The sequence below is a fragment of the Theropithecus gelada genome, chromosome 6 (assembly GCF_003255815.1).
Source record: "Theropithecus gelada isolate Dixy chromosome 6, Tgel_1.0, whole genome shotgun sequence".
NCBI classification, from domain to species: domain Eukaryota; kingdom Metazoa; phylum Chordata; class Mammalia; order Primates; family Cercopithecidae; genus Theropithecus; species Theropithecus gelada.
This window is the reverse complement of record NC_037673.1, coordinates 85998714-86013688: the sequence shown is the minus strand read 5'-3', so window position 1 is coordinate 86013688 and position 14975 is coordinate 85998714. Positions and strand designations below refer to the sequence as shown.

Genomic DNA, 14975 nt, shown 5'->3' with positions numbered 1-14975 from the left:
CATGAAAAGGGTAACAAGCATGGTGCAATTTTCTGAAACTGTGATGTCAACAGTGGTTTTGAGGTGTCCTTCCCCACCCTAAAGAAAATTCGAGATGCACAGCAAGAAAAAAATGCAAGACAGCTCCCGGACACATCCTGAGCCACGGCTCGTCCTCCGTGTGCCTCCGACAGTCTCTGCCAGCTCCGTGTGGTCGCTGGACAAAGACGCAGCCAGTAGGTCGCTGGGGGTCGCGGGTTCGGTCTGCTGACTTGACCACCAGATCTTTTCCGCTGGGAGTGAGGTGACGGGGAAGGAGGAGAGGAGTTAAGGGCAGGGCTGAGGATTGGACCCGGTGATTGGACCTGCCCCCGGGCCCCTGCGGAGTCCCTGCGCCTGCGTGCTGGGCGTGGACCTGTGGTTGGACTCCCCCGTTCTGGGCTTGCCCTCCGCCTCCTCCCCCGCCCCTTCCCACCTCCGCCCACTTGACGCGATGACGCACCTCAGGTTTGCGGACGTGGCGGCGGCGTACGGCCCGGAAGGCGGAGACGTTGGCGGCAGAGGCGGAGGCGGACTGGGTCAGCCCAAGGCGGAGGCTGGACCATGAACTTGCCCGGGACAGCGGGGGCGACGGACCTTTTGGTCATCTCGTCGCAGCGTGTCCCCTGCTAACGAGGACAGGTAAAGATGGTGGCAGGAGATGAGGGTGGCCCGGTCCAGGAGGGCGGGGTTGGGCCCCACCTGCGTCCTCACTGGAGGCGCTGAGCCCTCGGCCACAGGTGTGGTGGGTGCTGTAGGGCGGGGCTCGGCCCGCGGGGAGGACACCCCCGAGAAAGGGAAGAACTTCCAGACCAGCCCTGCCAGGCCCTCTTGTCACACTGTCGGGGAAACTGAGGCTCAGAAGGACACCTACCGGCTTTATTACTGGGGCAGCTCATTTCCCACCCAAATACAGCATTTCTCCCACAACTTTATGTTGGCGTGAAATATTCGCTGACGGCATCTTGTCACATCGCTCAAGTGTCATGCCGTGACCGAAGAATCTGAGACGTAATCCTCGCTGACGATAGCAGGGAAAGAAAAACTTGAGGTCTGCGATACAGAGGGGAGGAAGTTAAGTTTTAAAAAAATAAAATTGGCCCTGGCAGCGGATAAGGCACTTTGATTCTGTCCTTTTGCAGCTTTAACTTGTGCCCTGTGACCCTCTTATTGCTTCTTGCTTAAAGAAGGTCAAGGCGAAACACCCAGCAGCAGCCGTTCTACCGTACGAAGGTGTTTGAGAAACCATTTTCAGTTACAGACTGAGCTGATGAATGCTTTAACACTGTTTTGTGGCCTTTCGTAATCTACGTAGCGCGCAGGCTTGTTCCAGGTTTCTGAAGAGGGAATTCGTGCCTTTTTCCTGCACTAAGAGAATTAAGAGAAGTGAATAGAATTGAGCCAGATGACTTAAATATTACGTACTTTCTAATCTCTTGAGTAGTAGACTGGAGTGATTGCCTGGGTCTGTCTATTCACTTCGGTTGGAGACACAGCCAGTTCTTGATCATTCAGAATACCCAGTTTTGTAACTAGGTATAGTCAGCTGCCTGCATTTCATTATAAAGGGGAATGGAGAGATAGTGAGACAGGTGAAGTTCTGACCTTTAAATTATTATTTAGAAATATATCATGGAGAGAGGTTGATAGAAACAAATAGCTAAAATGGCTTTGGGGCATTGCTTAGTGATTTTCAGTTAGCTGTACTACTAAGCCAATTTTTAAGTTCTAAGAACAAATTATTAGGGAGAAAGTGTCTAACGGGACAGCATAAGTAGGTCGGTATAGCCACGTGTAAATTGCTGTATATTAAGTCTTAACTTTTTTGATCATGGATGCCTTTTGAGAATATGAAGCAATAAAAATTCTCCCCAGAAAAATATACATATGTATAAAATTTGCCTGGAATCTACAGGGTTCACAGACATTCCCTAGATTAAAGACACAAGATTAAAAAAAGACTTGGTTAAATGAGTGGAAATAAAACTGTTATCCTTGGAGGAAAAGATGTGGTCATGGCTTCAAAACTACTTTGGAGATATAAAATGTGATAGTTTTCTTTAGTTTGATAGCTGTCAAGTTAGGAATCCTAGTTCTTGGTAATAATGTAGCACTTAAGAGAACAGTTGAAATAATCTACTTAACATATAGCTATTAGTTCTCTGTGTTATCTTAATAGGAAGTCTTGAGCTTTTAAAGCATTACAATATTGCCCTTAGAGCAGGGTCAGAAACTGGCTTTCAAGGGTTGGATTCAACTATATTAAATGGTTTTAAAGCATTTTATGATAAGTATACGCCTACATAGAAAGTACAGGTTGGGTAGTCCTTACCTGAAATGCTTGAGACCGGAAGTGTTTCAGATTTCTTGGGATTTTGGAATGTTTGCATATACATAATAAGATATATTGGGGATGGGACCCGTCTGAACATGAAATTTGTGTTTCATGTTCAACTTATACACGTAGCCGGAAGGTAATTTTATATAATTCGTGCACAAAAGTTTTTGTACCTGGAACCATCAGCAGGCAAAAGTGTCACTATCTCAGCCACCCTTATGGAAAATTTGTGGTTGTTTGGCATTACTATCATTCCTAACTCTGAATTTATGTGCTACTAGTAAGCAATCATTTTCTTACACTTATTCACACATAAGCGCTTAACAGGAAAAAATAAATAAAAAAAAAAAAAGACATACCATTAATACAGTGAAAAAATAATGTGTTCAGGGTACTTAAGCACATCACCAGAATACCTATACAGGTTTAGCATTCCTAATCTGAAATCTGAAATGTAAGACGTGGAATTTTCCATTTGTGGCTTCATGTCAGCACTCAAAATATTTCAAATTTCAGAGTATTTAAGATTTGGATTTTTGGGTTAGGGATCCTCAACCTTTGTAATTTATTGTCATCCTTTTTTTTTTTTTTTTTTTTTTTGAAGGGGGTTTCGTTCTGTCGCCCAGGCTGGAGTGCAGTGGCCGGATCTCAGCTCACTGCAAGCTCCGCCTCCCGGGTTCACGCCATTCTCCGGCCTCAGCCTCCCGCCATCCATTTTATGTACTCAGATTTTTGGAGCTGGTCTTTTCTGTTTTTTGTTTGTTTGTTTTTTCCTGTTTCACCTGGTGCTCATCCATAGTATTAAAAAAATAGTGAGTCTTTGAGATGTTATTTTGCTTTGGCTTCCATGACATAACACTTCCATGGTTTCTCCCTCTCCTGGACACTCCTTGTCCATATTTTCAGGCTGATTTCCTTTCACCAAGATACTGAATGTTGGACTTCTTTAAGGCTCAGTCTTGGGCCCTCTTTTCTTTTTCTATACTCTCTAGGTAATATCATATGTACTCACAGATTCATTTTCACCTATGTGCAGATTGGTCATGAAATTTTATTTCTAACCTAGACCTTTCCTCTGAATTTGACTGTATAGCCCATTTGTCTATTTGCTATTCCTTTTTACTATCTTAGAGGAATTCATAGTCATAGCCATGCACCTACTGCCCCAGCTCCTCTTCCATATCTCAGAGAATGGCACCACAATTTGTTATGTAAATCAGAAATCTTGGTGTTATGCTTAACTTACTCCCTCTCTTCATGTCTGAACCACCTTAAGTGCAAAGTATTTTATCTCCAGAGTGCTTCTTACTACTACCCTCCATCTTTCCCAACAAGAACAGAAAGCAATCTTCCCCTTCTTATGTGAATAATTAACACGAAGCCAAAACTGAATGTGGGATTAGTTTTTTAGGTTCTTGTGTTCCTAATGAGAGTAGATCAACTTGATGATGGTGAGTTGAGAGTGAGTATGCAAGTAAACAAAAAGTATTCATTGATGCATGTTTTTAACTTAGGTCAGCTCCCAGTCAGTCTTACAATGCTTTTTCTAAAGTATAAATTAACACAGTGACCTAAGATCTGTTCACAGTCTTTATGGACCATCAATTGAAGTTGATGAGGACTCTTAAGTTGACTAAAAGGCTTCCAGGGAAGCAAAATCATAACCTGTATAGCTGGCATATCTGCACTAAATATAAATACCGAAGTCCAGGAGGAAGTAATACAAAAGATACTCCAAATTTGAATGAATTTAAAATGCAGAACAAGCCGGAAAGTTTTGAATTCATAAAAGTGTATGTGTATGTAAAACATGCTTTGATTCCATCAGAGCTATAAGTTGTATAGTCACAAGTTTTTAATACATAACACAATTATTTCTCTGATTTTCTTCACATACTCAGAATAAGGGGAATTTAAGATTGTATATTTATACATTATATTTAATGTAATATTTTATAGTGTTTAATTTTATAAGTTCTATTTTTACCAAAAAAATTATAGCAATTTGCCTTTGTTAGTATGTAATTACTCCACGTATTTAGTGATATATGATCTAATAGAGGAGGAGATTACCTCTTCTTCCCATACCTTTGCCTCCACTGCCAAATATGTTTGTTGTACTTTAACAGTTATAAAGCCTGAACCTAGACCAGGCATGGTGACTCACACCTGTAATCCTAGCACTTTGGGAGGCTGAGGTCGGCGGATCACCTGAGGTCAAGAGTTCGAGACCAGCCTGGCCAACATGGTGAAACCCTGCCTCTACTAAAAATACAAAAATGGGCTGGGCATGATGGTGGGCACCTGTAATCCCAGCTACTCGGGAGACTGAAACAGGAGAATCACTTAAACCTGGGAGGCAAAGGTTGCAGTGAGCTGAGATCGCACTATTGTACTCCAGCCTGGGTGACAGAGTGAGACTCCATCTCAAAAAAAGAAAAAAACCTTAAACCTAATGTTTAAATAACTAATACCATTAAAACAAAAACAAAAGATTGTGTCCTGAATGTACGATACATGCAGTCAGTCAGTTGGATCAGCTACATTCCAAAATTTTCTCTGCTTTTTTTTTCCTCTAGATTTTAACATTATGGCAGGAAGGCATCAGAATCGTAGTTTTCCTCTTCCAGGAGTTCAGTCAAGTGGTCAAGTACATGCATTTGGAAATTGTTCAGACAGTGATATGTTGGAGGAGGATGCTGAAGTGTATGAGCTTCGATCCAGAGGAAAAGAGAAGGTCCGAAGAAGTACATCAAGAGATAGACTTGATGACATTATAGTATTAACAAAAGATATACAAGAAGGAGATACACTAAATGCAATAGCCCTTCAGTACTGTTGTACGGTAAGTTTTAATATCACATAATGCAATCCATAAGAAATTATTTGTTTACCCACACTGAAATAAATTCCATGTCCTTTTTTACCTTGTTTATTCCTTTCTCCATTTTTTGCTCTTATTATTTTTTGCATGGAAATCTGTATCACATGGGCTGGGAGTGGTGGCTCACGCCTGTAATCCCAGCACTTTGGGAGGCTGATGCAAGTGGATCACGAGGTCAGGAGATCGAGACCATCCTGGCTAACACAGTGAAACCCCGTCTCTACTAAAAATACAAAAAAATTAGGCGGGTGTAGTGGCAGGGCACCTGTAGTCCCAGCTATTTGGGAGGCTAAGGCAGGAGAAGGGCGTGAACCCAGGAGGTGGAGCTTGCAGTGAGCCAACATCCCGCCACTGCACTCCACTCCAGCCTGGGCAACAGAGCAAGACTCCGTCTCAAAAAAAAAAAAAAGAAAAGAAATCTGTGTCTGTGTCACATTTGTAAATGTTTACTTTTTACAATTTTAACAAATACTTGAATTTCTGTGTCACATTCGTAAATGTTTACTTTTTAAATTTTTAACAAATACTTGAATTTCTGTGTATTTCCAAATCCACGGATTTCAGTATTGAAATCAACACTTAACTATGTTACCTTCTTATTCAAGTGGTAAAAAAAAATGTGGAAATGTATAAGGAAAAGTTTTTCCCTGTCCCAATTTCTTGATAACCAGTGTTAACACTTTGGCATGCTTCTGTACCTTTTTTTGTGCTCATAAGTATTTATTTATATATACATGTTTTGGGGAGTTAGTAATCTTTGTATTTTTAAACGTGCATTGTATCGCATTTTACTCTGCAACTTGCATTTTTCATTTTTTAGTGTATCATGGACACCTTCATGACCATCCCTCAAAGCCTTATAGATCTAACTTATTATTTTAAATGGTTGTATAATGTCTGTAGTATCAATGTTCCAATATTTTTAAGCCATTGCCCTATTAATTGATACTCAGGATTTTCTTGGTGTTTTACCTTGTGTGGCAAATATCATCACAACTGTATCTTTAAATGGCAGTGCCTTTATTTCTGTGGGATAGATCCCAAAAGTGGGATTGCCAGATAAGAGGAATGGTGTATTTTTTATTTTAATAGACACTGTACTCTATTTGGACCCTTTTTCTGTCTGTGTTATTATGTCCATTTTGAGGCCTTAGCAGGATATTTTTATATCCACATTGATATGGAAACTGGTTAGAACATTTGTTTTCAAACTTTTTGTTCTCATACTCCCAACAGAATTTTGAAATATATGTACTGTGTACCTCCTCGCACATTTTTAAGTGAACTTAAATTCTTCCTCATGACTTAAAATAGTTACAAAGTGTATAATTTTCAGAATGTTGTATTAACATTTAAAAATAAGACTATTAGAGTGCTCTTTAAATGCATCCACAGAATTCTAAGTACTTCCAGGATTTGCTACCTGAAATTTGTATTTTTTAAAAAAGTGGAAAGTGTGTATATGAGAGCTCTTTTATTAATAGCATGAGATTTTATATCATCCCTTTTTCTCATTAATATTTTCATCTTCCCCCCAAATTTTTCATGATGTAAAGTATTTTTATACTTGAAAAACTTCTTATTGACTACCTGTAATACTTTCATAGGAACATACATCTATAAGTTTATATTATATAAATGTATTTATATATATTTATATTCCAAAAAAATTATGGTCATGAGGTTGTATTTGTTTCTACATTTGCAACTATTGCAATAATTCACATTTCTTATTACAATTCACAATTCATCAAAACATTACAAATTTTGATTTTAAAATTTAATAAAATATTTTATTAAAATGAATTTTTTTGATGTAAAAGAGCTGGGTAGTTTTTTCCTCCTACCTTGCTCATGTATGGCAACATCAATTCTTGCCATTATTACATCACAATATATCTAAGTTTATTTCTAAATGTAAATAAATATGTGAGTAAATGTTTTGTAGAGAAATAAGACCATTGATAAATAAATTACAGAATATGTCATAGAAGATAGATGGTGGAATAGACTTCAAAATGAGAGACAAGGCTAAAAACATCAAGGTACAGATGTGGTTTGTGGTTCAGAGGTTTTATAACATATTAGCTTTCTTTTAATGAACCTAGAAAATTATCTTAGGAAAATTTAACATACCATCTGAATAATTAAAAATAGGTCATATTTCCAATGAGGTACAAGGATGTTTCAGGCATTCAACAGTGATGTAAAGATTTCAAGGAGGAAATATGGTAAACAACAAAGGGAATTTTTGTAGGTATTTCAGAAATGAGTGGCACAGACTATTTGGGATGAAATGCTTTGAGACACTGAGGAAAAGTTTGATCCATACAGTAAGGGAATACGTATTGTAAGATTTTAACAGGAGTGATACAGAATGGAAAAGTTTGATCCATATAGTAAGAGAATACAGTTATTGTAGGGTTTTAACAGGATTGATGCAGAACAACAGAGGGGCCTGCTGATGAATTGAAGGGGATCCAATAAAGAGATTACTGGAATAATAAAGATGATCAGGACTTAGACTAAAATATTTGTGATAAGGATAAAGAAGTGTTAAAAAATGTATTGGGGAAAATCACAGGATATATCAGTTGATTGCTTATGTGAAATGAGAATGATGAAAAGTGCTTAACATTAATGGAGAGATGGCATTGGCTTCTGTATTAGTCTGTGCTCACATTGCTATAAAAAAATACCTGAGACTGGGTAGTTTATAAGAAAAGAGGTTTATTGGTTCTGCAGGTTTTACATAAAGCAGGCAGCATCTGCTTCTGGGGAGGCCTCAGAGAGCTTTTACTCATGGCAGAAGGCAAAGCCAGAGCAGGCATTTTCACATGGCTGGAGCAGGAGGAAGAGCGAGTGAGAGAGGAGGTTTCACACACTTTTAAACAACCAGATCTCACAAGAACTCAGGACATTATCAAGGGGGAAATCCACCTGCATGATCCAATCACCTTCCCCAGGCCCCATCTCCAACATTGGAGATTATAAGATGACATGAGATTTGGGTGGGGACACATACCCAAACCATATCAGCCACTATAGTGGGAAAGGTGATGAACAGAATTAGTTAAGATAAGCAGTGCATCTTTTTGATGGGAGCATAAGCAACAAAAAAATTATAAAATTTATTATAAAAGGATTTATCATTTAAAAAATACAGTAAGTAGTTAGTGGTATATTCCACTTAGAAATAATCTTAAGAATTATTAAAAATCTGTCAGTTATACAACTGATGAGAAGAATAAAAAGTCCAAGGTTGGAATCTTGAATGCAACCAAGGAAGTTGGCATAGCATAGAAATCATTATAGGGATATTCAGAGAGATAACTTAGGTAGATACTAAACCTTCGAACCCTAATTCAAAAAGAGTATTAAGTAGATTAGTAGGAGTACACAATACCAAGCAAAAGAGCATTTAAAGAGAATGGGGTCAAACTTTGGGATTTGTCAGTGAATCTTCATTTGCTGTAAGACAAAACAGTGTGAAGGTAGTAAGATGATAAAACACCCTTTATCTTTACTGTTTCATCTTTTAGTTATTGTTCAACCCTTTCTTTCTAATCCCCCCACACATACACTGCAAGATAATTTTTCCAGCTTGACCTCTTTTAGTCTTCATTGTACTTGATCACGAATCTACAGTTGATTCTGTTCACTACTCCCTCATAAAGACCCTCTCTGCTTGACCACCTTGAATTTTCAGGTTTCTGGTTTTCCTACTGTTAACATTTAATAATAGCTAACTTTTATATGACATACTATATATCACTGTTCTGAGTGTCCTGCAAAATTTAAATCATTAATGTTCACCTCAACCCTATAATGTAGGTAGTATTATTACTGCCATATTGCAGGTGTGGAAACTTAATGGCAAGGAGGTTAAACAACTTGCCCCAGGCCATACAGCTAGAAAGTGTCAAAGCCATGCTTCAAACCCAGTTATCCATGCTTTTAACCACTATTGTATATTCCCTTCCTGGCCATTCTTCATCTCCTTTGTGGATTTCTGTTACTCAGCATACCCATCAAATGTTGGAGTTCCTTAGGGATCTTGTTGTTTTTTTCTCCCAGGCTTTTTCTAGTGAATCTGTCTACTCTTTGACCTCTTTCACTTCAATTACCTTTTTTTTTTTTTTTTTTGAGATGTAGTCTTGCTCTGTTGCCCAGGCTGGAGTGCAGTGGCATAATCTCTGCTCACTGCAACCACAACCTCCCGGGTTCCAGTAATTCTCCTGCCTCAGCCTCCCGAATAGCTAGGATTACAGGCACGTACCACCATGCCTGGCTAATTTTTATATTTTTAGTAGAGATGGGGTTTCATCATGTTGGCCAGGCTGGTCTCGAACTCCTGACCTCAAGTGATCTACCTGCCTCGCCTCTCAAAGTGCTGGGATTACAGGCATGAGCCACCATGCCTGGCCGACTTCAATTATATTTTTGCTGATAGTCCACAAATCTGTGTCTCCAGCTGAGATCGTTCTTGAGTTTCAGACATATATCTACAACTCTGTCCTGAACATCTTCCACTTGTGTATCTCAAGCAGCTCCAAGTCAGCATGTCTAAAATCTGCATTCATCCTCTTCTTACCCTCCACAGTGTTCCATTTCTTAATGAATGTCATCATCCCTCAAGTTGACCAAACCAGAAATCTAAGCTTCATACTAGACCCACTTTATCTCTCTGACATCAATCAGGTGTTACATGATTAGGTTTTAGATTAAAGCATTGATGGAAATGAATGGGACTAATAGATGGTGGGAGAACCTGGCATACCAATTGGTAATCTGCCAGACACTCCCCTCTTCCCCCAACACAGTGGAATAGGATGTACAGACAGGTTATCTCACAGTGGATGGGATAATACAAACAGGTTGAGGAATATATAATATATAGAGAAAAAGCATATGTGATTAGTCTTGAAGGTAGTTGAATAATGCATTTACACTGAGAAGTTTGTGGGGGGGGGTGGAAATGGCTTCAGAAGTAAGGGGGATAAATTACCAGTTTTTTAAATTCTAAGGTATATATGCTTTTCCACACATTTTAGCATCTTTTTTTTTGAATGGTGGCATCTTCAATTTTTGGTGAAGTTTTTTTTTTTCCCCCTAGATATACATAAAATAATGCTGCATCTTAAGAGTTATGGCATGTTAGTTTTGATAAAATATGGTAGTTTTAGTTGGGTAGCATTTGTCTATATTCCAGTTTCCAAATTGGAATAAAGAAGATAACTACCCATAATCCTTCCTTCACAAATTGTTTACAAGTAGAAGGACTGTGGTATTTATGCATGATGCACAAAGGGAAGCAGCAAAGGATTCTAGGATTTACTTAAATAGCATTAATTAGTGTTACAAATATATGTGGGTGATAGTAGAAAGTAGTGATTTCCTAAGATTGGTAGATCTAAAGTGGTGTAGAATTCTCATCTACAAATAAAATTAAAATTTCTCTGGGTGCAACTTAATACTACTAATAATTAAGTTCAACTTTTTTTTTCCTCCAAAAGTAACTAGGATGAATGACTATTGCTACCTTTATTTTGATTTAGAATTCAGTTGTATGTTGCCTTTTTTTTTTTTTTTCCCCACAGGTAGCAGATATCAAGAGAGTTAACAATCTCATCAGTGATCAAGACTTTTTTGCCCTTAGGTCTATCAAAATTCCAGTAAAAAAGTTCAGTTCCTTGACCGAAACACTTTGTCCTCCAAAAGGAAGACAGACTTCACGTCATTCATCTGTTCAATACTCTTCCGAACAACAGGAAATTTTGCCAGCTAATGATTCTCTTGCTTACAGTGACTCAGCTGGTAGCTTTTTAAAAGAAGTAGACCGAGACATAGAACAAATAGTAAAGTGTACAGACAATAAGAGAGAGAACCTCAATGAGGTAGTATCGGCCTTAACAGCACAACAAATACATTTTGAACCTGATAACAAAAACACTCAACGTAAAGATCCCTATTATGGAGCAGACTGGGGAATAGGGTGGTGGACAGCTGTCGTGATAATGTTGATAGTAGGTATAATAACACCAGTGTTTTATTTGTTGTATTATGAAATTTTAGCTAAGGTGGATGTTAGTCATCATTCAACAGTGGACTCTTCACATTTACATTCAAAAATCACACCCCCATCACAGCAGAGAGAAATGGAAAATGGAATTGTGCCAACTAAAGGAATACATTTCGGCCAACAAGATGATAATAAACTGTATAGTCAAGATTCTCAGTCACCTGCTGCTCAACACGAAACATAGCAATTAGTTCGTAATCAAACGTTAGTAGTCACATGTGCATCTGGAATGTGGTGAATCAGTTATATCCAATAATCACTTCAAAGGCAGAATTTAGAGAGATTGAGATGCTTTTGTTTTTAACAAAAGGATTTCACACTTTGAACATTTTTTGAGCAACTAGTTGATGTTGAGAGCAGTTGATCCATAAATCTGGTGTGTCAATGTTTCAAGCAGAAATTAATTTAAACGTGTGTTTAGGAAATTCTTAACTTGGAAGATGTATCATTTTTCTTAAGATGTATGTTTAAATTTTTTTTTTAGGTAATTTTTAAAAAGTTTATTAATGTTAAATTTATGATGCAGAATGATAGCATCAGTTATTTGCAGCTGAAAAAAATTTACTACTATGAACCCCCAAAATATTCAGTTGCAAGAAAGTTTGATTCTAAAATTATTCATGGTAGCATATGTAACACACCACTTCAAAACCTTTAAAAATTACATTTAGCACATGTACTATGAAAGCATACATACAAAGAGAAAGGGGAAAGTGATTTATAATTCCTACAACAGAGGCCAAGAAATAGATTAAAATATTTTCAAGACCCCAAAATAATGTATTATGGTTGGGAAGTCAGTAGAACACTGGAATAGGTGAAGACCTGACAGTAATTTTTGTCTTAAGAATGCTTTCTTTAGGACAGACCCTTTAACCTCACCTCTGTGCATCTGTTTTTAAAATGATTATATTTGTCTCTGATATTTGAAAGCACTTTTGTAGTTTTGATGATGAAAAATATGTTAAACATGTACATATTACCATTATTTAAGAAATAATTCCTTATATACTGTGATAAATCATTGCTGTTACATACAGTAACATGCCTTAATTATATTTAATGCCTTACTGCTTTATGTAAGTAAATCCAAGTTTCAGAATTAAAATTAAGCATTATTTCAGATGGTCCAGTCAGATGCGTTACATAGGCTATATAAATTTGTCTCCATTTTCACCATCAAGCACAAATAATTGGGTCAAAACTGTCTGAGGTCTGTTAAAGAAAACGGTTCATTAGGCAAAAATGAGTAGAGGTCTTTTATATTAACTGTATCAGACAAATTAGTAATCCCTTAACCTCTGTTTTCAAAGAGAAAATACCCAATTTAGACTTTTTTCCTGAACTATACATGTAGCATCAAATTGGGAAACAAAGGCCAAAGGTGTATAGATTGCTTGAAAAGGGCATGATAGTGCCTCTTTTTAAGATCTGTTGAGTTGGCTATAGTCTGGCTAAGGAAGAAGCGTTTGCATACGGATTCCATCATTTAATCTTTAAAAGTATGTGTTCTAAAAATGTAACCAGAATGATTCTTAAATAGAAATGAGATTTGGTGGAGTCTGGATTGCCTGTTTTGTATATAATATATACTTAAGATATATAATACCACCTCATTTTCTGGGCATTATTTCCTAATTGTTGGTGTTTCAGGCTTTTGATAAGTCATTTTATATATTTCAAATTTCAGTTGGAATAAGTAAATATTTATGGCAAGTGGAGTTTTATGTACTTTCAGAAGACCATCAGGAAAAGACAGGACAAAGAAGTCAAACATTAAAGCCTTTGCAAATATTAGAGGACCTTAGACAATTACCAACAAGTGTTTAATAGGGAAGTTACAAATTGGTTCTCTTAGCAAATTAAACATTTAAAAAATAGTTTTAATGTGCCTTGGGCATCTTGAAAAGAAGAGTGTGATATAATTTATGCTCAGTGTTAACTGGTCAGTTTACATTGTATTTATTAAGCCTGCTGAAAAATGAGGTTTTAAGGAAGAAAATGCAGATTATTTTAGGGTAAACAGGCCAGGTGTCCTTTGAAGAACTTTGTTTACATCAAATTGATGAAATTACAGTGATTCCTTACCTTTTTGCTAGTCGTACTTTGAAATTGTTATGGGTTCGATTTCCAAAATATGTTACTTATTTTTAAAGGAATAAGGTGTGCTGTGTATTTGTTGATTAAAAACCATTTGTCTTGCAGAGTATCCTTTTTTGAAGGAAATATACATCCTTATAACACATCAGGTAGTTTTCTTTTTTCTATATTTAAATTATATATTTTTGAATTAATTGAATATAATTTGAGTTACATATAATTCTGTATAAAGGTTACCTATTGAATTACAGTTCTTATCCGTTTAGAAAAGAATTTTCTAAGCATTTAAAACATTTGGAATAATTTTAGTTTCTAAAAAGTACTAATGTAAGTTAAGTTTGTATCAAATGCAAATTACCTTGTATAACTAATTAACAAGCACAGTTATTGTTTAACATTGTGATTTTAATTGTGTTGACACCCTTATTTGAATCTGCTGCTTTACATGTGGCCTGTGTGTGTGTCTGCATGTGTGCACGCATGCACTTGTATGCAATGTAAAAGTAACAGCAGAATTACTGCATTTGGTTCACTTAAAATTTTGGAGTTAGCAAGTAAAGAAAAAGCTGATAGTTTTATGAAGTCTGGGTTAAAATAAAATTGCTATCCCACTCCTAGGAAGTTATGGGGTTCCTGTTTTCAAAAGGTATGTTAAAAGTGGTTATAGACTCTGCTGGCCACATTAAAAATTAGAAGACTCATGTTAAATTATCTTCTCCAAAGGACTTTTTATTTACAGCTTTTCTTTTGCTGGACTCTACCTGCTTGGCTCAGTGTCCTGAAGTTTTTTTTTAAATGAACCACTACTTAGTAATTAGTTCTTTTTTATTTAAAGTATTTACTTCTAAAATTACCTAGTTGGAAATATGAAGGATACGCTTAGTTTTAGAAATATCATGAAGCAAGGATCTAGTCAGTGTTACAGGATAAAAGTGGAGTCTTTTAAAGTCTGTATTTAAATGGTGCACTGATGGGAATCATTTTTTATTTGAATTACAAAAATGTTGCTCAGGTAATCAGTATTTTCTTCCACGTATGTGCATATTGCACTGTTAGATCATAGAAATATCTGAATGCTTTAATTTTTATGTATGCAAAATCTATAAATCTTTTGTATAATGTATTTTATACAAATGTAACTAGAACATTATGTTAGCATGTACATCTGTAAAATGTTTTTAAAATTTTTTGCCCCTTATTTTTCATATTTTGAAAGATCTGTAACATGTAATAAAGTTTCTATTATTCAATTTAAAATGGAAGCCAGTGAATTTAATTGAATAAAGCAAAGCTTTTCTCCTCTACTCTCAAACGAATACAGAGATACTATGTAAGATACAGCAAATTGCCAGAGGTTTACCAATTCAGATTTCCTGTTTGCTACAGTGAGGCAGAATACCCTGGATTATCTCTAAGACATAGATAAAACATTTTAGATGAATGTTCTTTGGGGGATTTTCCTCAGGGTAAGATCTGGTAAGGCATGGTCCAGGAATTGCTATGAAGTTGTAGATGAGTCATTATCTACAGATTATAACCTGCTCTATTTATAT

General features: G+C 36.7%; 1 protein-coding gene across 2 annotated transcripts; it reads left to right on the top strand.

The window, feature by feature from the left end:
- Positions 1 to 529: 529 nt before the first annotated feature.
- Positions 530 to 14676, top strand: LYSMD3 (LysM domain containing 3). 2 transcript variants are annotated; one of them, XM_025388177.1, is made up of 3 exons: positions 530 to 660; positions 4936 to 5201; positions 10841 to 14676. In XM_025388177.1, the coding sequence occupies exons 2-3, from the start codon at positions 4947 to 4949 to the stop codon at positions 11504 to 11506; spliced, it is 921 nt and encodes a 306-aa protein (XP_025243962.1). In that variant the 5' UTR covers positions 530 to 660; positions 4936 to 4946; the 3' UTR covers positions 11507 to 14676. The 2 variants fall into 2 exon arrangements, with proteins under 2 accessions (XP_025243962.1, XP_025243963.1); XM_025388178.1 differs by having other exon boundaries at positions 10900 to 14673.
- The last annotated feature ends 299 nt before the right edge of the window (positions 14677 to 14975 follow it).